The sequence below is a fragment of the Lagenorhynchus albirostris genome, chromosome 5 (assembly GCF_949774975.1).
Source record: "Lagenorhynchus albirostris chromosome 5, mLagAlb1.1, whole genome shotgun sequence".
Classification (NCBI taxonomy): Eukaryota; Metazoa; Chordata; class Mammalia; order Artiodactyla; family Delphinidae; genus Lagenorhynchus; species Lagenorhynchus albirostris.
In genome coordinates, this window is record NC_083099.1 from 54,440,142 (window position 1) to 54,466,352 (window position 26,211).

The 26,211-nt window shown below is 34.3% G+C and overlaps 1 protein-coding gene across 1 annotated transcript in view; it reads left to right on the forward strand.

Annotated features, from left to right (window-relative positions):
• NAALADL2 (N-acetylated alpha-linked acidic dipeptidase like 2) overlaps positions 1-26,211 on the forward strand; it is a 950,604-nt gene that overhangs the window by 267,235 nt on the left and 657,158 nt on the right. Inside the window, 1 exon segment of the mRNA XM_060149018.1 lies at positions 19,395-19,668. Within this exon segment, the coding sequence (XP_060005001.1) occupies positions 19,395-19,668 (274 nt within the window).

A 26,211-nucleotide genomic window follows, 5' to 3' on the forward strand; every position in this document is an offset into this window, starting at 1 on the left:
TTGTCTTGCATTTCTTAGTCTTCTCTGCCCAGGGACTGAAGACTGCTCCAGATTAATAAACTCATGCAGGAGTCTTGCTATCTGGGAACCAATTACCTGACAATTGACTGCTTACCTGGATTTTTGCACATTATTCAGTGTTATGTTTCTCATCACCAGGCTGTGGCCACCTCTCAGGCCACTTCTATGGCTTCCTTAATGTCCCTTGGAGAATTCTGGCCTCAGGAATTATGCAAGTAATGCCCTCTAAACACTGGGTCAGAAATCATTTTAGTTGATGACCTCTCTCATTCTTAGAAGTGATGTGGTTGTCTGCATACCCCTAATTCAGCAATTCAACCCTTGATTTTATGCATACAGGCCAGTCCACACTCATTCCATTGAAAACATTTCAAACAATCTATCAATCTGGGCCTGATTCTTTTTATAATTAAAATAATTCTTTTGGATAGGATAGGTAGTAAGACTGTGAGAACTGGTTTAGTCAGACAGACAGGCTGGGTAGTAATAAACATATTCCTGGAGAAAAATGTAGGACCAAATGGAATTATCTCTAAATAGAATTTTTTCTTTTCTATTAATTTCTCTGATATCATGACATGTCAGTAGATCCTTAATGGATGAATAATTTTAGTGCCAATTTTTAATCATCCTTCCCAAAGATAAATGCATTTTCTAGCCTGCCAATAACCTGTCACAAGTATACCACATGGCTTCTTATTTGATTTGTAAAATTCTTTTTTGACTTTTAGTATGACAAGAAGTAGTATAAATGCATTCATATGAAAAAAGATGACCAATTATGAATATTGCATATCCCTATTCCCATTCCCTCATTTTTTCACATATACCAGTGTCGTTAATATTAAAACAAAATTGTGTCCACCTAGAGGGGTGGGAGGGAGACACAAGAGGGAGGAGATATGGGAATATATGTATATGTATAGCTGATTTACTTTGTTATACAGCAGAAACTAACACACCATTGTAAAGCAATTATACTCCAATAAAGATGTTAAAAAAAATAAATTCTGCTGTGGCCATTTTCTTTAGCATATTTTTTGGTTCCATTAGTTTATAGGAAATAAAATGAATTACCTCAGGCTTAATAAGCCCTCAAGAGAGTATTAAAAAAAACCTTTAAAGATAAATGCAAATAGTTGCAACAAGTTCATTGAAAAGTAGATAAATTATTTACAGTTGCTACCTTTCTAGAGTATATATTTTAGGAAGGGAGGTCAAAAAACTAAAAAGCCTATTTAAGCCAACTAGATATTGTAAAATAAATAGAGTAAGTACTAGAGTACTGGGGACAGGGCACATAGTGAACTGCAAGGCTCACACTTTGTTTAAAATAGCCGAATGTTCTCCACTCCAGTAGATTGTTCAGAAGCAAGAATTCCAGACCAGTGATGTCAGATCTTCAATTTAAAAGATGAGACCAGAAAAGAAAGGAGAAAAAAGAAGAATCAGAAATTCTGGATTTTTTAAAACTTTCGATTTTAAATGTTAATGAAATACAAGGTATAGGAGTATCAATGCTTTAGGTATTTGATATATTGTTATTTTGGATTATGTCTACAATATAATTGAATTCAGAAAAAAAATTAGAACAATTTTGTTCCCTTTTTTTCTCTGTTTATACATGTGCTGAGTACAGCCCAACATGGTGCATATAGCCAAAACATACAGAGAGAGGTATTGAACAATATAAAAATAATGACATTTCAGTTCTTTGAGAGAAATATTGAGGAAAGCCTGGCCAGCAACATTGTGTGCTCATTTCCAGTTTTCAGTCCTCACAGAAGCTTTGTTTTTCCAAAAATAACAAGCAGAAGAAGAAACTCTACTTTGCATGACTTTCTTGCTTAGGATTCAAATTAAATGTTTTTGTTTTATTAATTTCATATAGACTAAAAATTAGTTCAAGTATTCCCAAACAGCATGATTTAATTTGGAAATATGTGCATATATTTTTAAAGACTAAAAATAGTCTGCTGGCCATTCATGAAAAGTAATGCTAAAGGTGGCAATTAACAGAAGTTGCTTGGTTAGTACCTTTTTCTCACAATAGCTTAACACAGTTCAATATAATTATGTAACATTATTATGGCTGTGAAAAGTGCAGTGAGTGACTATAAGAAAAATCAGAGCTCTAGCTTTAACTATACACCACTTTAAACATTGTGTAGCCATAAGCAGCCATGAACTCATATGAAGATAAGCTTATGCCCATATTCCAAGAATTAAAACAAGGATTTGGAGTAGTGGGCTCTAAAGAATTAGTTCATTTCCCCTATATTTTTCCTTCTATTATCTTCGGGTCTTTGTCTTCATTGGAGTTTGTTAGGAAATCCAAACCCATTGGCTAATGAGAGAAATTAAATCATAGTTTGTGTACAGTATGTAGAAGCCATAAAAATGGTGACGACTAAGGAAAGGGCAGGGGAACATGAATAGGTAATATCCATGTTACTTTAACTGTGTTTAATGAGTAGCCTGATCAAGTTTCTGAAAACCATTATGTATATTTCAGTTCTTTGCTAGCTGAATTTTTAGGTTAAAACGAAGCATACTTTTTAGTTGTTCCATGTATTATGTACTTCATATATTATGTAAATGGATTCCAAATATTAAATATTCATGTACTATGTAAATGTTCCATAATAGGTAATTAAGAGATATTTATTAAAAGAATATCTATTAAAAATTCATGTGTTATAAAAAAAAACCAGGACTTCCCTGGTGGTGCAGTGGTTAAGAATCCGCCTGCCAATGCAGGGGACACAGGTTCGAGCCCTGGTCTGGGAAGATCCCACATACCATGGAGCAACTAAGCCCATGCACCACAACTACTAAGCCTGTGCTCTAGAACCCATGAGCCAAAACTACTGAGCCTGCATGCCACAACTACTGAAGCCTGCACACCTAGAGCCTGTGCTCCACAACAAGAGAAGCCACCGCAATGAGAAGCCCACCCACCACAGCAAAGAGTAGCCCCTGCTCTCTGCAACTAGTGAAAGCCTGCGTGCAGCAACAAAGACCCAATGCAGCCCAAAATAAATAAATAAATAATTAAAAAACCAAAAACCCAAAATGCATATCAGAGCGTCCATAGGATTTTTTCTCCTGTACATTTGTTTTCTATTTCGATCATTTTTGTTCTTATTTTTCTTACTTCTTTTAAATTTCATTTGAGTTTATTTTGCTTTTATTTTTCTAATTTCTTGAAATTGAAGCTAAATCATTGACTTTCTGTTTTCTTACTTGTTTAAGGCAATACATTTTTCTCTAAGCTCTGCTTTAGCTGCTTCCCCAAAATGCTGCTGTCATATTTTCAGTATCATTCATTTAAAAATATTCCCTATTTCTATTTTAATTTCACCTTTGACTTACTAGTTACTAAGGAGAATTATCTAATTTCTAAGCAACTGGAATTTCTGCTTATATTTTTCTTTTTTGTTTCTAGCCTAACTCCACTGTGTTCAAAACATACAGTTTATATGATTTTAGTGTTTTATGGCCCTACCATATGGGAAGTTTTGGTAAATGTTCCATGTGCACTTAGAAAGTTATTGGGTATGGTTTTCTGTGTATGTCAAATTGGTCAATTTTTAAAACCAGTCGTATTATTCCAGAAAAGTCAACTTTTCTTTTTCTGTTTATTCTATCAGTTAGTGAGAGAAGTTTGTTAAAATTTCCAACTCTGATTGTGAATTTGCATATTTTCTTCGTACTTTCAAATTTTGTTTTGTAAGTTTTAAAGCCTACCTCACTTAACTAGAGATCAAGGAGTTTTGTCTGTTTGGTTTAACCATTTACCTGAAATAAACACAGTGGCTGCCACACAGTAGATAGTCAGTAATCATTTTGCGGGTGGAGGGCCGGGGGGAGAATGAATGTGAGAATAAAAATACGTATCTAGTGGCAAAGTCCAAAAAAAAAAAATGCATGGGACAGTTCAAAGTGAGATTTGACCAACTGCCAAAGAAGTTCAGATGTTTTAGCCAGATTTTGCCAGATGGGAGCTTTTACATTTCCTTGTACATAGTAGATATTCAGTGATGAGAGTACTATTCTTTGTTTGTTTTTTTCCTTCATCTGGGAGCATATTAGCCATCTGCTTTTGCTTCATCAATTGGGTTAGCATCACCAATATTCATTCAGTGGTATGAATATACACACACAAAGACATATTTGACCTAGATTCAAGAAATGTCCACCATCTCTAGATTACTAGAAAGAATACAATTCTCTGAAACTTTGCTTACTGGCTTATCCTCCAGACTTGATGCTGTCAGCTTGCTCTGCCAGTCTTCATTAACTGGCAGCTCTATATTCAGCTGTTTGGTGTGGGCCAGGGCAAAGAAACAAATTTCTAGACATCTTTTCTTAAAACTTGGGAATTATTCTAATTCTTTCCTAGGCCCATTTTAATATAATTTCAAATTTTGTGTTCAAATATTATATGAATATAAACCACCTAAAACAATGATTGGCACAGAGCAAACACTCAGAAAATGTTGGTAGTGGTGACAGTATAAATGCCGTAACAATTATGAGTATTATTTTAAAAAGCATTTGAATTATGAACTCAATTTTGCCAACAGGTAATATTGTTTTGTTGTTGTTTTTGTTTTTATTACCAGGAGAGCATTTTCCTGTTGGGATTATTTTCTTGCATTCTTTTGTTAAACTTTTTTGCTCCTCTGTTTTTTCTAGTTTTTTCCTCCAGTAAATACACATTAATTACATAAAGAAAAAATAAAAACTTTTAAAGGGAGATGATGGTAATTTTTCTGTGAAGAATAAGTAACAAATAATCTGAGATCATTCTAGACTTAACTTTTCCATTGTGCTCCTAACTGTTAAGGACCTGGAGGGAAGAAAGAAAATATAAAACATTGAATCCAGTGTCTAGAATTCAAATATGTAGCAGTATATTCAAATATCATGAACTTTCTCAGAAGAAGAGAAAGATGGCAAATGGGGCTTAATATCAGTAGTTCCAACCATGAATCAAATTATGTCCATGTATATATTCTGATGCAGTTCTTATACTAAAGTAGATGCTGTTATTCTTGTTTCAGTACTTGGGACAGACCATTTAGGACAGGAAAAGGGAAAGAAAAGTAACCTTTATTATACTCCTGGAAGTGCTAGAGACTGTGCTAAGCACTTTACATATGTATTTAATGCTCTCAAAAAAAACCTTAACATGTTACTATTCAACATATTACAGTGTGGAAACTGAGGCTCAAAAGATACTGATATGCACAAGGTCATCTAGCTTATATGTGAAAACCAATAGGTAAGCCCTCTTTCTTTTTTTTTTTACCAGTAGGTAAACCAATAGGTAATCCAGAGTCTTTCCACTCTCTATTCTCCTCCTTCCAAAGCTCCTGTCTCTCTCCACCTGCACCCACTACCCTCTACCAATCTTTTGTTGACAGTTGGTTGTCCAATTATCCTGGATTATTCATGATGTTCAGCAGATGAGGGTCTGGCCCAACTAGGGATAGTATATGTCAGAAATACATGACCATCAATGCTGCTCATTTCTTCTCTAGCAGTAAGTCTCTTTTCTTCTTTCTTCACATGTACAATAAAGATGAAGCTTGTAAATGACAGCTTATTCAAATATCTCAACATGCAATATGTTTTTCTTGTCAAAACCCTAATTTTCTATCATTTTAACATTTACTTTTCATTTTTCATTTTTGTTTCCATACTGTTATTACTTTCAATGACCAGATATCTCTACAGATTGATTTCAAAGCATTTCATAAAGATGACTGTTTTAAGAGTTTTTTCTCATGATTTATGCAACATGTCATGTAATGAGTATGATTTAATAGAGAAGATTTCACTCGAGTGCTGAAATGAATGTGTGCATGAAGGAAGGTAGTTTTGATTAACAAGTGACAAGTAACACAAATTCCTACTGATTTTGATTATTGTCCTCATGGAGACATTATCATTCATTGTTTTGACAATAGCTTTAATGTATTTGCAGTGTCACAGAAAGACAATATCTAAAAATTATTTTTTAAATATATTAATTCCCCCCATTATATAAGGTTACTTCATTATTTTAGTTAACCTTGCTGTACTACTCAAGATTTAATTTGCTATATTGGAAAATAAATGAAAATAAGTATGTTAAAATTATACTTTCAATATAGTCTTAACAGTATATTTAGTAAAAAACATTTACTGATTATTTGCTATGGTTCCCATTTACTAAGCACAAGGAACTGTAGTTAGAGTTTTAGGATGTGTTAAAAAGGGTGAGACTCAATACTTGTCCTTAAAAAGTTTATTTTTTAAGTTTAGTAAAATATGTTAATAATTTTGTGTTAATGTCAAGAATAGGGAATCATGTTAGTGTTTCAGGTACTTTAAACATTTCTCAGTAAAAATGCTTATTCTGAAGTATGGAGACCAGTCACTTTTGTTATGATCTTATTGAAATGGAATATGCTTCTCTCAATATTTATTCATTGGATCATAGAGTAGTGACTATTTAAATCAAGAATCCATGTAAGTTTTGGTACCATCCAAGTTTATGTCATTGCATTAGAGAACCAAGCAGATGACACTGAAGACTTATAATGTCTTACTGATTGGATTAACTTGTCCATTTTGTGAATCAACTTTTAAATTTAGCTTAGATAATTTAGGTGCTTAATCAGAAAGTGACCTTTGACAACTATTTTCCCTAAAAGACAGAGAAAGAGTCTCTAAAGCCAGGCGCTATTAATAGTAAGTATAAGTATATATACTGGGCTGGTGCCTTCTATAAAAGCTTATTAGCCTCCATTTTTTCACATTTCTTCTTTCTAAAATGTATTTTTAAATGCTTCATCATTAGATACTACTGTATTTTTTTCTTACAATCGAAATATGCACATGTTATTAACCAGGGATGGAATTATCTCCTGTACGAATGTGTGCAAAGGATGAAAGATGTAGAGATGTACCACTAGACTCTTATTTTTTCTAATTCAGGTAGTAACAGATGTATTGGCAGTTTATTTTGTTTCATTTCTGTGTGTCCTGGGTTTTAGTCATTTATTTTACTGTTTGTGTAATATCAAGTTAAAAGAAATATCAAATTAATTGAGTATTAATTACCAGCTTTATGCCAGGGATTTAGCTAGAGATCACCAAGCCCGTCTGTGTGCCTTCCATAACGTGCAAAGCAGACAGCTATGTACCATGTTATCCTTGATCACAAGGAGGAGACAGGAAGATATCTTTCAGCTAATCTACTTCTGTTCTAGTTTTTTTAAAAATAGAGTATATAAGAAGCAGTTTTTTCTTTCTTGTTCAGATGGTTCTCAAACGCTGAAATTTAGACTACTGTGTTCTTGAAATACTTTGATTTCTCTAAGTCTTATTTTCTCATGAGCATAAAGATCTCTTTCTTCCAACCTCATACCATCTAACTTTTAATTATTTTACCCAAATACTATGCTTTATAAACCTCAACATTTGTATTGCTTTTGGAAAGCATCAGGGTTTGTAAGACTATCTGCTCCTTCTAAATAGCAGTGTAGTATAGTGGAAATCTAAAGTACAATGTAGTGTAGGAGAAATCTGACCTCCTTAAAATCTGGGACATTTTACTTCTTGGTTACATTGCCTGACCCTCAAATTTCTTACCTGTAAAACAATAACAGTAGTTACATGAGGGTCTTTTTGTGAAATAATTATGCACAATGTTTTCAGTCTCTAGAGTAGACATTAAATACAGGACTTACTGTTAATATGGTCTTTTAAAAGGCAAAAAGTAGTTGAGCAAGTAATCATGTTTTATTTGGCATGGTATTAGTGGGTGGCTGGGAGGAAAAGTGAAAGAATGTTCCTTTACCCTCCTCACCACTTAATTTCTTGCTATCATGTGTAATACAGTTTTACCATGCATTTTAGTGTTAATATTTCTAAAGCAAAATTGAGATAAAAAGTCAGTTCATGCTGTAATCTTGAAATTTACTAGGTACATATAGTGCATGATTCACAGAATTTACTACATTGAATACCAAGTCAAATAAGAAATATCAAACCCCTACAGTATGTGTGTATGTTATTGTATGTGCACATAAGAAAATCTCGGTGGACATGAGTAAATGCGCTGTTTGTTTTCTGTGTAATGTGAGTGTGTTTCTTTAGGTGTTTTCTTTCCCTGTTCATTTACAGTAGAATCTTGGCACTCACCCTTGCACTAGGAATACTACATGCATCGCTTCCTCCAATTCGAACGCCAGGGTTGCTCTGTGGCTCATCCAGTAGCAGGTGTGAAACATTGATATAAACAGAATTTTGTCTACCAAAGCCAAAGTCCTCCCATTTCCAGTCTCTACCAGCCAGTGAAACACTAATGCCAAACTTACTTCCAAATTCAAGTCTCAGGCATCACAGTTCATTATGCTTCCTGCCAAAACTGCTGGCCCATGGAAACTCCTAAAAATTAAGGCAGAGTGAAATATTTGTCAAATATCGTGTGAGTTTAGGTGACACACTCCTAGTTTTGCAGCTTTTTCTGAAATTAGTAAATTGAAATTATATTGCAGTTAATTACTGAATAACATTTCTTTTTGAATATAGCAAACTGCCTAATTATAACAGAACTGTTCACCGTATATCTCAAAATATTGTGGGGAAAAAGTTCAGAAAACTGTAGATTCTCAATAAAATTTCTGCATTTTAACATTCGAAGGGATTTGAAATAATTAATGGATAGAATCATTTGACCAAACTATTTGTATCAATAAAACTGATTTATGTAAAACAATTTAGATTTAAAGGTTACATAATTTCAGAACATAGAACTCATATAGCTTCTTTAAAACTTTTTTGGAGGGGTGGTGCAGGGGGCAAGACTCATATAAACAATTTGATAAATTTAAAATACAGTTTTAAAGGCAGTAGAATTAAAAATTGATCTAGGAAGATTAAGCTTGAACAGGTATTTATTACCTTAATTATTTGGAATGTTAGGCAATATTTATTAGGAAATGTTTTCTCTATCATTTTTTAAAGACCAGTACTTTTATAACCATGTGTATACCAAAGCTTTGTTAACATCTTGCAGGATGCATTTTTGTTATATTGATAAAGTGGTATTCAGACTACTGTAATACATGTTCCCTTAAATCCAGTCAACCATCATAGCGTATAAGATTTGAATAAGATAATCTCTCTAAGGTAAAAATAATGTGTAAAATGATACATCAATAAATTTTGAACAAATATTTGCAATGTAAGTCTGTGGAAGATGCAGGAATTTGGGTCATAATTCTTAGCTGCTTATCCAGATTTTTCCCTATTAGATGCTGTGGGAATAGTAATCAGTACTTACAAAGACATCATGTCTAATACATGTAGGGATTTAGGTGCTCGAGTTAGTGCATTTTTGGTTTTGGTATTATTTTTAAGTAGGTACCATACAAAACATGTAGAGGCTGTGTACAGTACCTACAGTACTACCTTTAAAGGAGGTATATTATCATATACCTCCTTTAAAACACTGGTATCCTGAGCTGACAGGATAGTAAGAGAAGTTGGCAAGGGAATCAAAACGTACGATAGAGTACTGTGGCAAGTGATGAAATCAGAAACTTTGAAGATTAATAGCAAGTGACACAGGGAGCAATGAAAGAGCTATGATTCAAAGAAGAACTAATAAAATTAGTATAGCATTAAAGAGTTTGAATCAGCAGTTCATAGTTCTCCCATAATAAGAACATCAAGTAAGACAATTTTTAGTTTAAGAATAATAACTATTCAGAAAGAGAAAAACAAATACTGTATGCTAACACATATATATGGAATCTAAAAAAAAAAGGTTCTGAAGAACCTAGGGGCAGGACAGGAATAAAGATGCAGACGTAGAGAATGGACTTGAGGACACGGGGAGAGGAAAGGGTAAGCTGGGATGAAGTGAGAGAGTGGCATGTACATATATACACTACAAAATGTAAAATAGATAGCTGGTGGGAAGCAGCTGCATAGCACAGGGATATCAGCTCAGTGTTGTGACCACCTAGAGGGGTGGGATAGGGAGGGTAAGAGGGAGATGCAAGAGGGAAGAGATATGGGGATATATGTATATGTATAGCTGATTCACTTTGTTATACAGCAGAAACTAACACAACATTGTAAAGCAATTATACTCCAATAAAGATGTTAAAAAATTAGAATAATATGTATTTTTCAAAAATTATAATCATATTCAAGTTCTCCCAAAAAAACAGATCAAGGGACGAAATACTCTCTACCTCATTTTTTGAGGTTTGTGTAACTTCAAATTAAAATCATGCCTGAAAATTGCATACCAGCTTTACTTATAAAAAGACATGATAATTGTGAATAAAATGTTTGCAAAATAAATCACATAATAGCTAAAAATCATAATGCATTCTACTAAGTAGAGTTAATTTTTGGAATGCAAGTTTGAGTTAATGCTAAAAAATTTCAATTAAGGTAATCCACCCTATTAAGAAAAGGATAATATTATTGTCTTAATAAATGCATCAGAATTTCTGATACAATCCAATACCTAATTATAAAACAGCTTCTATCAAAATGAGAGGAACATATTTAATCTAATATTTAGAAATAACTATCATAACTTATTAAATATTTTATTAAATATCTTCTGGAGGTTTTAGCCTGCTTAGTAATCAAAAAATTACAGTCTATAAATGATGAGAAAGGTAGTAATAAAACTTCATTATTTGCTTATATTTTTAATGAAGAAAACTAAGAAAAAGATAAAAATATTATAATTAGAGCCTAGCAGGATTACTTGATAGAACAATGGAATAGTATTCCTCTACACCATCAATAAGCAGAAAATATTTTAATTTTAAAACATTTTTATGTTAACACTAACTGGGTATTTGATAATATTTAGGGCTTATTGTTATTTTATTATAAGGATGATATTTCTCCTCATATTGATCTTGTCTCAGTGTAATTCTAATCATAATCTTGATATGGAAATTGATACACTCATTTTAATATTAGTATGGAAGAGAAAAAGAAACAATAAGATGTTCTTGAGGAAGAACAAGTAGGAGGACTTGCCCTTCTGAATACTGAGGCATATTTTAAGGTAATAATAATTAAAATAGAATATTTCTATGAAGATGGATCAAAAGGACTAATGGAATTGACTAAGGAGCTGAGTCAGACTGACAGACATGTGCAAATTTGTATATGACTGTCACTGCACATGAGTGAAGAATATGACAAAGGTGACTAGGATGATTATTCATATGGAAAAAAGTAATATTTCATGCATTCCTATCCCATACCACACACACACACACACACAAATATTCCAAGTAAACATTGAAATGTGAGAAACTTAATTCTTTAAAACTTTTATGAGAATGACTTCATTTCCTTAGGTTTGAGAAGAATTTCTTTTTTTAAAATTTATTTATTTATTTATTTATGGCTGTGTTGGGTCTTCGTTGCTGTGCGTGGGCTTCTCATTGTGGTGGCTTCTCTTTGCTGTGAAGCACAGGCTCTAGGCACATGGGCTTCAGTAGCTGTAGCACATGGGCTCAGTAGTTGTGGCACGTGGGCTCTAGAGAGCAGGCTCAGTAGTTGTGGCTCATGGGCTTAGTTGCTCCACAGCATGTGGGATCTTCCTGAACCAGGGCTCGAACCCGTGTCCCCTGCATTGGCAGGCAGATTCTTAACCACTGTGCCACCAGGGAAATCCCTGAGAGGAATTTCTTAAGCACATCAGGAAAATGTGGAAACCATCACACTGTATTAAAAAATACATGTACACAAAGGCTCTGTGGAGCAAATGACACCATGCTGTGGCCAGCTTATGGCACTGTACATTCTATTAAAAACAAATAAGAAACCAAAAAACCTTTAAAAAATGTACATTAAGATTATAAACTTTTATAATACCATAAAACAAGACATTGAAAATGAAAGAGAAGCCAAAAACTGGGAGAAGATAGGTACCCTACACCTGACCTAAAAATATTATCAGGAATATACAAAAGCTTCCATAAATGTGGGCAAAAGACACAGATAGTCATTGCATAGAAAGGGAATATGGGTGGCTAAATAATACATGAAAAAATCTTCATTAGTAATCCTGGAAATGCAAACTAAAATCATAGTTGGATACAATTTTGGATACAAATTAATAAATAATTTGTATTATCCAAATAAAATAATTTTATTGTCCAAATAAAAATTGGATACAATTTTACTTTTATTGGATAGCAAAAGTTAGATACTCTAAAAATAGGACCTCTTAGGGCTTCCCTGGTGGCACAGTGGTTGAGAGTCCGCCTGCCGATGCAGGGGACATGGGTTCATGCCCCAGTCCGGGAAGATCCCACATGCTGCAGAGCGGCTGGGCCCCTGAGCCATGGCCACTGAGCCTGCGCGTCCGGAGCCTGTGCTCCACAGCGGGAGAGGCCACAACAGTGAGAGGTCTGCGTACTGCAAAAAAAAAAAAAAAGGACCTCTCAAATAATGCTGGTAGTACAAGCTTTGGAAAACTATTTAGCATACACCAGTGACAGTATTTCTGAGTTACATAATGATATACAATTTTACACCCACTACCCTTGGTAAAAATATAAGATAAAATCAAATAAAATAATAAAGACAATACCAGGTATTGGTGAGGAATGGAAGAATAAGTTTCATGCAGACCTGGCAGCAGTGCAATCAGAACTTTTTAAAAAGCATTTTGGCATTTTTGATTAAAGTTATACAAGCACATAACCTATGGACCAGTAAGTCCTTCCCTAGAGAGGTTCTTGCCTATATCTATTAGGAAACATAGACAAGAATGATCAATGCAGTATTATTTGTAATAATGAGAAAACAAAACAACTTTAAAATACTTGTCTCAGGAAACTGATAATAAACCTGGAGGAATCTCAGAAATTTAATACTGAGTGAAAATCAAATCACAAAAGAATATTCGTATTTTTACAATAATCATCATATTGTAAGCTGCTAAGAGAGTAGATCTTTTTTTTAAAATTAATTAATTAATTCTTGGCTGTGTTGGGTCTTCGTTTCTGTGCGAGGGCTTTCTCTAGTTGCGGTGAGCGGGGGCCACTCTTCATCGCCATGCGCGGGCCTCTCACTATCGCGGCCTCTCGTTGCGGAGCACAGGCTCCAGACGCGCAGGCTCAGTAGTTGTGGCTCACGGGCCTAGTTGCTCCGCGGCATATGGGATCTTCCCAGACCAGGGCTCGAACCCGTGTCCCCTGCATTGGCAGGCAGATTCTCAACCACTGTGCCACCAGGGAAGCCCAGAGAGTAGATCTTAAATGTTCTCACCACAAAAAATAGATGATAGTTATGTGATGTGCTGAAGGTGTTAGCTAATGGTATGGTGGTAATCATTTTGTAATATATAAGTGTATCAAATCATCATGTTGTACACTTTAAACTTACATAATGTCATATGTCAATATATGTAAAAAAAGAATATATAGAAGATACCAAATCTATAAAGGTAGAAACTCAAAGCCTAAGGAATGAACTGTTAAGGACTTATAGATACATACATATTAAATCTATAAAAAGAAGACAAAGGAAGCCACAAAAAGAGAAAAAAGGTTGATGATTACCCTGCGGGCCAGGGTAACTGGTGAAATAAAGACTATCTAGAGGGCTTCAGTAATATTGGAAATGTTATACTTCATAGGCTGGGTCATTCTTTCATTATTCTTCATAAGTTATATATATTATATATTCAATTTTTTCATAACATTGAAAAATGAAATTATAATACAAAAAGTATATATCCTTTAAATTGAAATAGAGAATACAAATATCCTTTACTCAGTAATTTTAGCTTAATAGTGAATAATATTTAGAAATTCTCCAGCATTGAGACAAATTACTAATTCTTCATTTGAGTCCCTAAAGTAGTATTTTATTTACCTTTCAAGGCCATGTTGTATAGTATAAACATCTTGAAACTTTTTTGTGTGTTGCTTACACTGTAAAGCACTTTGAACCTGAGACTAGCAAAAGAAATGGCAGAGTAAACATCTTGCCTACTAATTGGTAGACTTATGGTCATCAATTGACTGGGTAGAGGAGCAAAAAAAAAAAAAAAAATAGAAGTCTAAAGTAGTATTAAAATTTCTCTTCTCTTTTTCTGTTAATGTTGACTGTACATAGTCAAATTTACATGAATAAAACGTGTGTATTCTGCAAGTCCACTTTATACATATTACAAAAGGAGATTATTGATTATTAATTTCCAAATGGTTTTTTCATCAAACTGAGTTAAGTTTCAATTCAATTAGTTTACTTGCCCTGTCCAAAATACTGCAGAAAGAACTGCAGTTAGGAACAAAGAGAGTTGCAGAGGCAGAGATCAGATACAGCAATGAAAGAACAGGGAAGAGAGCAAGATGAGGGAGTAGAAAATACTAACCTGTATTCACCCCTCCTCTCCCCCACCAAAAAAAAAAAATTAGATACCCAGGCACTAAAATAGGTCTGGGAGGGCTATAGCAACACAGTGGATCAAAAAAAAAAAAAAGGAGAAAGGTTGTGGGGGAGATCAGTTTAGCTGGGACATCCAAAGATGGCTAGGAACCAAGAAGGGTGGAGGCTATTGGTATCAACCATGGTCCCAAGTGGTTGGCTCTGTGGAGGATCCTAACAATCTTGTCACTCAGGACTGTAACACCCCAACAGCCACAAACTCCCCACAGCTTTCATGGTGGGAGGCCCCAAAATGTTCATTGGCATGGACTTCAGTGACCTGATGCTTAGAGGATACCAACAGCTTTCACCACTGAGGTAACCAAAAGCCATCACTGCTGCAGACTCCCAGGAGAGGGAGATGCTGCTGTCCCTCCCCACACCCAAAAGAATTGCTGTTGCAGAGTCCCCAGAACCAGGGCTGCCACCACCCCCCTAACCGTGCACATTCCCCAGAACTCAGAACCATGGCTACTCTGCTATACCTGCACTTTAGACCTGGATATAGCTGCCATTCCATGTGTTCTTGTGACTTAGGCAATAGAGTCACTGCCACTGTAGGCTGACCAATGTCCTGGATCCTGGGAGCTGCTATCACTCTACAAGCACCTGTACTCCAGACCCTGGCTTTGTGATTACTCTATGGGCATCCATTCATCAGACACCCATGCCACCCTCACTGTAATAGCCCTGCAAGCCAACCAGGCACCAAGAGGGATCCCTTCAGCCAAAACATCCTACATGGGAGAAAAAGAGATGGGGAGTCCCCAGCAGCCTTTGCTACCAAACAGCCCTCACTGCTACTGTGTATAGTCACAACCTTGGCCACTGAGGACCCCTACAATCTTATATCAGACAAAATAGACTTACTTTAAAAACTGTAAAGACACAAAGAACGTCATTATGTAATTACAAAGGGATTGATTCATTAAGAGTGTGTAACAATTGTAAGTATATAGGTACTGAACATTGGCACCTATATTAAGCAACCATTAACAGATCTGAACAATATAATAATTGTTGGGGACTCCAATACCCAACTTTAAACAATGGATATATCATCCAGACAGAAAATCAGTAAGGAAATATTGAATATGAACTACACTTTAGACCAAATGAACCTAACAGACATATACAAAATATTCTACCCAACAGCAACAGAATACCCCTTCTTTTCAAGCACACATAGAACATCTCCAGGATGGATCATAATTTAGGTCACAAAGCAAGACTTAGCAAATTTAAGAAGTATGAAATCATATCAAATATCTTTTCTGACCACAGTGGTGTAAAACTAGAGCTCAATAATAGGAAGAAAGCTGGAAAATTTTGAAACATGGAAATTAAACAACATACTCCTGAGTAACCAGTGTGTCATGGAAGAAATCAAAAGGGAAATCAAAATACATCCTGAGAAAAAATGGAACAGAACATATGAACACTTATGGGATGCAGCAAAGACAGTTTTAAAAAGAAGTTTATAGTGATAAATACTTTAAGAAAAAAGAAAGATCTCAAATATGCAATCTAACTTTACGTCTGAAGAAAGTAGAAAGAGAACAAACTAAGCCCAAAGTTAGCAGAAAGATGGGAATAACAAAGATCAGTAAATAACAGAAATCAATGAAATAGAGACCAGAAAAGCAATGGAAAAGATCAATGAAACTGAGCTGTATTTTTGAAAAGATAAACAACATCAACAAACCTTTAGCTAGACTAAGAAAAAAGAAGACTCAAATAAAATCTGAGATAAAGGAGGAGACATTACAACTGCCACCACAGAAATACAAAGGAACTTAAGAGACTACTATGAACAAATATCAGCCAACAAATTGGAAGCCTAGAATAAAGGATAAAATCCTTCAGAATAAATTTAACCAAGGAGGTGAAAGACCTGTACACTGAAAACTTTAAGACATTGATGAAAAAAATTAAGACAAATCAATGGAAAGATATCTCATGTTCTTATTTGAAGAACTAATATTGTTAAAATGTCCACACTACCCAAAGCAATCTTCAGATTCAATGTAATCCCTATCAAAATTCCAGTGGCATTTCTAAAATCTATATGGAACCACAAAAGACATTGAATAGCCAATGCAATCTTGAGAAAAAAAGAACAAAGCTGGACACATCACACTTGTTGATTTCAAACTATATTACAAAGCTATAGTGATCAAAAGATTATTTTGTCATCCAAACACATCAATGATCTGTTTGATCAAAAATGATCAATGAAACAAATTAATCATAGAAAATAGGTCAATGGAACAGAATAGTGAGCCCAGAAATAAACCCAATATATATGGTCAATTAATTTTTGACCAAGGAGGCAAGAACACAATGGGGAAAGAACAGTGTCTTCAATAAATCGTGTAAGGAAAACAATGTACACATGCAAAAGAAACCCCTATCTTACTCCATCATAAATATTAACTTGAAATGGATTAAGGACTTAAATGTAAGACCCGAAACTGCAATACTCCTAAAAAAGAATACTTCTTGACATTGGTCTTGGCAATTTTTTTTGCCAAGGAAATGATTAACAAAATAAAAAGGCAATCTATGGAATAGGAGAAAATACCCAACGTATAGCTAATAAGGGGATAATATCTAAAATATATAAGAAACTCACACAATTCATTAGCAGAAAAAGAAAAAAAAACAGTTAAAAACTGGGCAGAGGACCTTAATATTTCTCCAAAGAAGATACAGAGATGACCAATAGATACATGAAAGGTTCTCAACATCATCAGGGAATACAAAGCAAAACCACAATGAAATATCACCTCACACCTGTTAGGAGATCTGTCAAAAAGACTAGATAGCAAATGCTGGTGAGGGTGTGAAGAAAAGGTAAAATTGTACACTGCTGGTAGGAATGTAAACTGGTAGGGCCATTATGGAAAATAGTATAGAGGTTCCTCAAAAAATTAAATCTAGAACTACCACAATTTAGCTGTACTACTTCTGTGTATATATCCAAAGAAAATGAAGTCAGTATCTAAAAGAGATATCTGCACTGCCATGTTTATTGCAGCATTATTCACAATAGCCAAAGTATGAAAACAACCTAAGTGTTCACGGACAGATGAATGGATAAAGAAAAGTGGTGTGTATATACAATATACACATTTAATAATATTATTCGGCCTTAAAAAAGGAGATCATGCCATTAGCGACAATGTAGATGAATTCAGAGAACACTGTGATAAGTGCGATAAGCCAGACCAAGAAAGCCAGAGACTGCATCATATCACTTACATGTTGAATCTTAAAAAAAGTCAAACTCTTGGAAACAGGGTAGAATCATAGTTGTCAGGGACTGGGCGCTGAGGGAAATGGGGAGATGTTGGTCAAAGAATAGAAGCCTTCAGTTATAAGATGAATAAGTTCTGAGAATCTAACATATAGCATGGTGACTATAGTTAACAATACTGTATTGTATTCTTGAATTTTGCCAAGAGAGTAGATCTTAAGTGGTCTCAACACACACAGGCACACGACTAAGTAACAAAGGTGAGTTGATGGATGTGTTCATTTGATTGTGATAATAATTTCACACCATACATGTATATTAAATCATCATGTTGTACACTTTAAATATATACAATTTCGTTTGTCAATTATACCTCAAAAAGCCTCCCCACCAAAAAAAGAAAAAAAAAATACGAGGCTGACCAGTATTTTTCAGAATAAAAAGTAGAATTCTTCCCATAAGTTTTTCCATAAAATTTACATGACACTGATGATTGGTTAAATTAGATATTGTTTTAAAAAAGAATAGAAATAACCTTAAAAAGATAGAAAACAATTGGTAAATTGTCATCGCACCTTCCTGTATACACCAGCTTTTAAGCTGTGTCAACAGACCTTTTTTCTCCAGTAATGCTTTCCTATACCATCCTATGTATTTTTTTCTATTGTGCCTGTTTCTTATTCTTTTTTCAAATATGTTTCATTGAGGGTTCTTGAATAAACAGGGTCCTAAAATAAGGATGTGTGAGAAAAATAATTTGATGGGCAAAAATGACAACTATAGTAAAATTTCCACTTAGGTATTAGTTTGGATAGCAATAAAATGCTTATAGGAAGATTTTTTTGCCGAAAAAAGAGCTGGTTCCTTTGCATTCTAGCCCAAAACAAAGCAAAACTTTATTAAATTTTTATTTTTTAATTTCCCATATCTCATGCTTTTCTAGGTTCTATGCATTTTTTAAACAGAGCTTGTCTGGTTTCTAGGATGTCCTAAGCAAAAATAGTGTCATTATGGGTTATGGAACAAGTATAGGAATAAATATATAGACTACACAGCAAGCACACACAAAAATTAACTTCATATTGGTTTGACAATCTGTGGTTGGTTTTGCCACAATATACTGATTTTATTGCATATCATTATGTTCATAGCATCATGTAATTTGGCATGTAACTTGTATCAGAAGAGTTCCCTCTGAATCATTTTTTAAATACCAATATCTGTGTATTAATCACATAGCTTTATATGTAATCATATTAACTACAGTGCAGAACTGTCTCAACCAACATGACCCCTAGGTTTGGAGCCGAGTTTTAAATAGATTATGTTGTTGTCAATAGAAGGATCAGAAGTAATAAAAGAGCTAGTTGGTATTAATTCTTCTCTTCTCTGTAGCCCATAGAACTTTATTAGTTCTTAATTTGAGTTTAATTCATTCTGCTTTGATTTTCTATAATTTCTGTAAAGCTCATCACCTCTACCAAATTGTGAATTTCTTGTGTAGTGTCCTGTCTCACGCATCTTTCACATCCCACATCTATTAATAATGGTTCGTATACTGAATCACCACAACTTGAAAGAATAAAGATTTCCTTTTTTTTTTAGAATATACCTTTTAAATTTCTTTCAGAAATTTGGTACAACTGTACAAAAGTGAAAACGACATAGAAATTTCAAAGAAGATTAAGACTCAGTGGACTTCTTTGGGCCTAGAAGACGTACAGTTTGTAAATTACTCTGTGCTGCTGAACCTGCCAGGCCCTTCTCCCAGCTCAGTGACTCTAAGCAGCAGTGGCCAGTGCTTTCATCCTAATGGCCAGCCTTGCAGCGAAGAAGCCAAACAACATGGCAGCCAAGATCCGCTCTACTCATATGCAGCCTATTCTGCCAGTGGAACTCTCAAGGTAATATGACAATTTGTCTCTGTCATTTACAGTGAAATGAAATTAGAAAACAACAGCTTTCATCTAAATTGAACTAACTGGCAAGAAGCAACATACCAAAATACCCAGTAAATATTCTCAGTGTGGAGGTGCCAGGAAAGGGGAAGGAAGATTTGAATTGCCTGACCCTTTCCTTGTCATATTTTGAAAGTGAAAACATGTTAGAAGAATTTAATTTAAAAGTGTTGAGTGTGTGACTGAGTCATTCACAGTTTGCTTAATCCTTACAGTGTGAGTTCATTTCGTTCTTTGGTTCTGAAGAGGCAAATTTTAATAGATCAATGTGGACAGAAAGAATAGAAACGGAAGCAGTTGTGTTTTGAAATTGTGTATGCACACAAGAAATGAAGTGGAAAATTGATCTCACACATTTAAGATTTGACATACAGTGTGTCTGCTTTATGATGGAAAATATAAACAAGGGACGAGGTGTGAATTATTGCTTTAGTCTTTCTGGGTTAGCTGGTTTTTTTGATGTGGTGGTTTTTTGGCATTGTGGTTAAGTGCACAGCTTCTAGAGCCACGTGGACTAGTCTCAAATCTCAGTTGCCCAATTACCACTGTTAATTAAGCATATAGGGCTGAGTTTTCTCATCTCTGTAATGGGGATAATAATAGTTCCAGCTTCATAAGCTTGTTATGAGAATTAAATTAATATATGTAAATCTTGGAGGATAGAGCTTAGCCTATGGTAAGGACAAGAGAGCAGTTAGAAACCATAGCATTTAATTGGTCACTAGTTTCCTTTATATAGGCAACTTTTCCATCTCCATGTAAGAGTCCCATTTGAACAAACACATTCAGTTTTTTTAATAAAACTATTGATTTCTTCTATAGATTTTATATGAATGAAATGCTGTTTCTGATTGTTGATTATTGGCACAGATTTTTAAGAATCCAACTGTGATTAAGATGATTAATTTAAATCACTTAAAATTACATTGCAGAAATAGATGCTTGTTCCCAATTTAAAAAAAATTTTTTTTGGGTGCGGCATGAGGAGAAGCAGCTAACCACTGCTTTGGCATTGTTCTTGTTCTGTGTTGTAACATTCTCTGATATTTAGCAGAACCGCATATAACCAGCACCACCTTGAAAGCCTTTTTATTAATTAAAAGTTAACATAATATTACATGTCCTAGTGTAGGACTCATGATTTGACTTGATACACTATGTCTGATAGGCAATAATGGAAAAGTACTTGCGTACTAATGGAAATAGAGGGAGGCCGCCAGCATTCTTTCTTTGGTTCAGAAACTTTGGTCCCAAGTCGAGATTCTAAAGTTACCCCACATATTTTAGACTCCCAACCCTACATAAGCCCTACACATTTCCAGGCTCCTCTTTATCCTGGTTGATTCAAGTACAGCACAGTCATCTCCTTCCTTAAACAAAAGCATGTCCAAAACACAGAACAAGAACAAAACCCCAGAAGCTTGAGTGGATCCTTGGAATCACCCCCATCTATTTTCTTTCCAGTTTCCTCTGGCAAACATCCATTATTCCTGGACTGAGGTGATATGGAAAAGCCGTGGAACTATAGCTTGTGTCTCAGTTGCCTTAGTGTGTACCTCTTTAATAATTGCCTGGGCACATTGGATTTTTTTTTTTGTATTCCTGTGTAACCATATCTCTGTGGGATTTTCACACATTTATCTTATCAGTTATAAGTGTTTAAATTTTCTGTTTGTTTCATATAAAAGAAAACCAAGGTCTACTATAGAATCATGGAAGTAGTTAAGTATCTGCGAAGTCATAAGTCATGGAACTCTAGTATTAACTTGGTAGGAGTGTAAATTGGTGCAGCCACTATGGAAAACAGTATGGAGGTTCCTCAAGAAACTAAAAACAGAATTACCACATGACTGAGCAATTCCACTTCTGGGTATATATTTGAAGAAAACAAAAACACTAACTCAAAAAAATACACCCACCCCAATGTTCATAGCAGTGTAATTTTTTACACACACACACAGGCGCCCACACACACACACACACACACACACACACACACACAGGCGCCCACACACAATGGAATATTACTCAGCCATAAAAAATGAAATTTTGCCATTTGAAGCAACATGGATGGACCTGGAGGATATTATGCTTAGTGAAATGTCAGCCAGAGAAAGGAAAATACTCTATTTTATCACTTATGTGTGGAATCTAAAAAATAAAGTGAATGAATATAACAAAATAAAAAGAGACTCACAGATATAGACAACAAACTAGTGGTTACCAGTGAGGAGAGGGAAGGCGAAGGGCAAGATAGGAGATTAAGAAATACAAATTACTATGTATAAAGTAAATAAGCTACAAAGATATATTGTACAGCACAGGGAATATAGCCAATATTTTATAATAACTTTAAATGGAGTATAATCTATAAAAATATTGAATCCCTATGTTGCATACCTGGAACCAATATAATATTATAAATTAACTATATTTGAATTAAAAAATACCATTTTCAATAAAGAAGTGGTGAAAAAGATTTTAAATAATATAGCTATTAAAAGGGAGAAATAAAGTTAGCTATAGACGTAGAAGTGTATTCCACGTGTGAAATATTAGGCCTAGATAGAAGGGAATAATGTTAAAGGAACTAAAATGCAATTATAGATAAAACAAACACTTTGTATTTGAAGAACATAATTTAAGAAATTAACCGTGCAAATTAGATGACAACACTGGCAGTAAGTATTTTTAGAATTATGTTAATAATTCAAATCTATTACACTAAGTACATAATAATTTAAAGATTTATATAAATAAAGGACATAATGTGATATTGACTTTTTAAACTTTTACTATATTAGTATTATAATTTTCAAAAGCAAAGCAATTTCTTGGTGACTATTTTATATGCATATAGAATACTTGCATATATTTTATATACATGTTTTAGATAGGTGTATTACTGAAACTCGCATATTCTAATTAATAGGACACTGGTGAATTTTCTATGTCTCTTCAGACTATTTCCCAATTCAAATCAAGCTTGAGAGGTTGCTGCTGATGACTCAGGCATACCGACTTTTTGATTTTGAATACACTGTATTTGCATGAATTTCTATCAGGCAGTGCCATTAACAAGTTCTTAAATTATTCTAGTCTAACTGCCAGCAAAGCTCCCTGCTACTTTTGCTTTTGACAAGGTTATTTGTAGAAGAGCCATGCCCTTTTACTTTGAAGAGCTGTCATGTCCATTCATCATATGACCGTTTTGTATAAGCTTCCAATTTTTGCTTTCTGCTAACAGTCTAAACAGCATTTGTGATATCTGAGATCTACTTCGAAAACCTACTTAGTGCCAGCATGATGGATGGTGTACTTTGCAACATTTTGTAATTCATTGTGCACTGGAAAGGTGACATTGTTTACCCCATCATAATGACAGGTGGGTCAGTAAAATGGTCCTAAGGAGAGTTCTCCTGTCAGATGCAAAATACATATTAAAATGGATACATAAATAATTTAGCATGAATGAGGTTAGCTTCAGGGAATAAACAGTGATTTATATTTTTATTAAAGGGAAATATCAACTATAATATCATCATAATGTTAAAGACATTGATAGTGCTGGCAATGTCTAGTCAGTTTTATAAATAGAATATATGGCTTTATGTAATTCCTGTGCAGTTATTTCTTTTGTCCTTTGTGAAACCAGTGCAGGTACAGAAGAGTAAAGGGAACAATTAGTATTTAATACAGGTTGGTCAGATTGGGTCTACCATGTTCTTACTTTGAATAAGGGATTTGTGTTTATTCCAGTACATTTTATAAATGTTGAAGTTTTCTTTCTGTTAAGCATTATTTTGTATCGGGAAGACAAGTCAAATAATGCAGTTTTATGAAGAAACATTTTCAACAACTCATTAGCTGTGCATGAAATATTGTTACCAACACACTTCTCACTATCCCATTCCTCAGAAAGCATAGTTCAGGAGCCCAGACTAGCAACCTTCCTTACCAGTTGCACATCTGTCGATTGGTTGCTTCAATTCTCTAAGCCTCAAAAGTCCTTATCTGTATAAGGGGAATAGTAATAGTACCTCAAATGATTGTTGTGAGGAAGAAATGATAGAAACCATGTCAAGGGCCCAGAACTTAGAAGCACTCAATAAATGTTAGCTATTGTTATTAGTAGTCGGTATAAAGTAGATGCATTTAAATGGGAGAAATTAAGAAAATATCAGAACTATATATCATAAAATTTGGAGTACAAATGTTTACCACATTGTCTGAATACAGTCTTCCTGTCTTCTATTTAACATGACAAATATTAATCATTAGGGAGGAAAATGCCTTAAGTATGAATACATAATAAAATAAATATAATTCCCTGATATATAATATAATTTTTCATTTAAAACTGAAAGCTCAGATAAATGAAGTATTTTATTTTTGAATGCAGAATGGCAAAGCATGTCAGGTTAGGCCTGAAGAGCGTTGCTTGTCTTTGTTTTGTGAAATTTCATGACATAGTTTAACACATGAAATCTGAACACTGCATCAAATATTTTGTCAAAAAGTCTTAAAGAGAAAATAATCGCTGCATGGAATCCTTGGATAACTTGTAATCAGATGTCTATTTTCTCACAGCTAGGAAGACTTTGTCTTCCTCTTTTATTCCTCTTTTATTTTTAATATTCTCAAACAAAGGCAACTTATCAGTGTTATGGCAGAAGGCAAAGCTATATGTATTTAGCTCTGAATGCTTCCTGTTACAGATAAAAATATCGGAAAGCTAAAGGAATAGAATGAAATTGTATTATTGTCTGGGTATGAAGATGAGGCTACTGTCTCACAAATAAAGAAATGTGAGCTTCGAGCAGTTTTTCAATGCTGAAAAGGATTTTGCATTTTATTTGTCTCCCCTCTTTTGTGGAATCCATCTTTTGGTCAATGGTGCACAATGTGAGATGAATGGCTTTGAACAAAGTTGTATGTAAGTGATTCACTTAAAAAAATCTACATAAAATCCCTTGGTTTAATATAACCTTCTGTTTCTGATTTCACGAGCTCTGTGCAGTAACTGAGTTAACAAAATAATTTCAAAGTTGGCTGCTTTTTTTGTTTTTTCAAGAGAGTCCATGGGATTAGTTTCCACATATTTAAGGTATATATTTTTCCTGGATTTAAAATTTCATAGATAGAAGCATTTACAAATAAAAAAGTAATATATCACAACATAGTGTCCATAGTGAAATATTTGTTAGGGAGGTTACATCTTATTCCCGGGAAAGAATAAAAGCCTATTATACGAAATAAAAGTTTACAACAAAGATAGTTGAATTCACCTAAACAGTTAAAGTACAATGGACTATTTTTCTCCCTCTTCATTAGAAGAAATATAGCATTTTGAGTGAGAAAGTGTTTGACTAGAGATTTCTTTTTTCTTTTTTTTTTTTTAATTTATTAATTTATTTATATTTGGCTGTGTTGGGTCTTCGTTTCTGTGCGAGGGCTTTCTCTAGTTGCAGCAAGTGGGGGCCACTCTTCATCGCGGTGCGCAGCCCTCTCACTGTCGCGGCCTCTCTTGTTGCGGAACACAGGCTCCAGACGCGCGGGCTCAGTAGTTGTGGCTCACGGGCCCAGTTGCTCCGCGGCATGTGGGATATAACCAGACCAGGGCTCGAACCCGTGTCCCCTGCATTGGCAGGCAGATTCTCAACCACTGCTCCATCAGAGAAGCCCCTTGACTACAGATTTCTAATTTGACTAAAGTTATTTCTAAAGATTCTGAATCACCATAATTGTTGTTTGACAGAAAATTCTAGGTCAGGATTTTTAGTTTTAATATAAGTTAAAGCATACCACTTACAATGTTTTGATAACATAACTTTCTTAGCAGATTTAATATATAGTTTAATTTTCATAAAATGCCAGTATACAGTTTACAAATAAGATTTACCTCATTTCATTGGATGCTGCAAATTCAGTCTTTTCAGAACTAGAGAGATCTGTGCAAAAGTTGATCCTTAGGTTTATGCACTATTTCAGTACATTAATATAGTTGATTTTAAAGGAAGCAGAATTCTATCATATTACTTTCATGGTCTCCAGGAAGAATTCTCTTGAATGAATTTGCAACTCCTTCAATATCCTTACCTTAATAAGTTGAGTATCATTTATTAAATAAAGTACCCTTTGATTATTAATCTGTTTTTCCTTGTATTTTAATTTGATACTGAAAGATTGACTGATATAGAATTTAGCCTGCTGGCTGTCACTAATGTAACAAGAAACACTCAACATTTAGCAAGTATATACTGAGTGCCCTTTTTTATGCCGATCACAGGAGCAAAATTATCCATAAGAAAGTTTTGGACACTGCCCACATGTAGCTGGCAGTCTAATAGGGGAAACTTGCTATTAGGTAAGCAATTACACAACTGCATGGTGCCATCCTGCTATGAAAACTAGCAAGTTACCTAAATATTCTAGACTCCATTTCCTCATCTGTATAGTGGTCAGAAATATTGAGAAATATGAATGTTC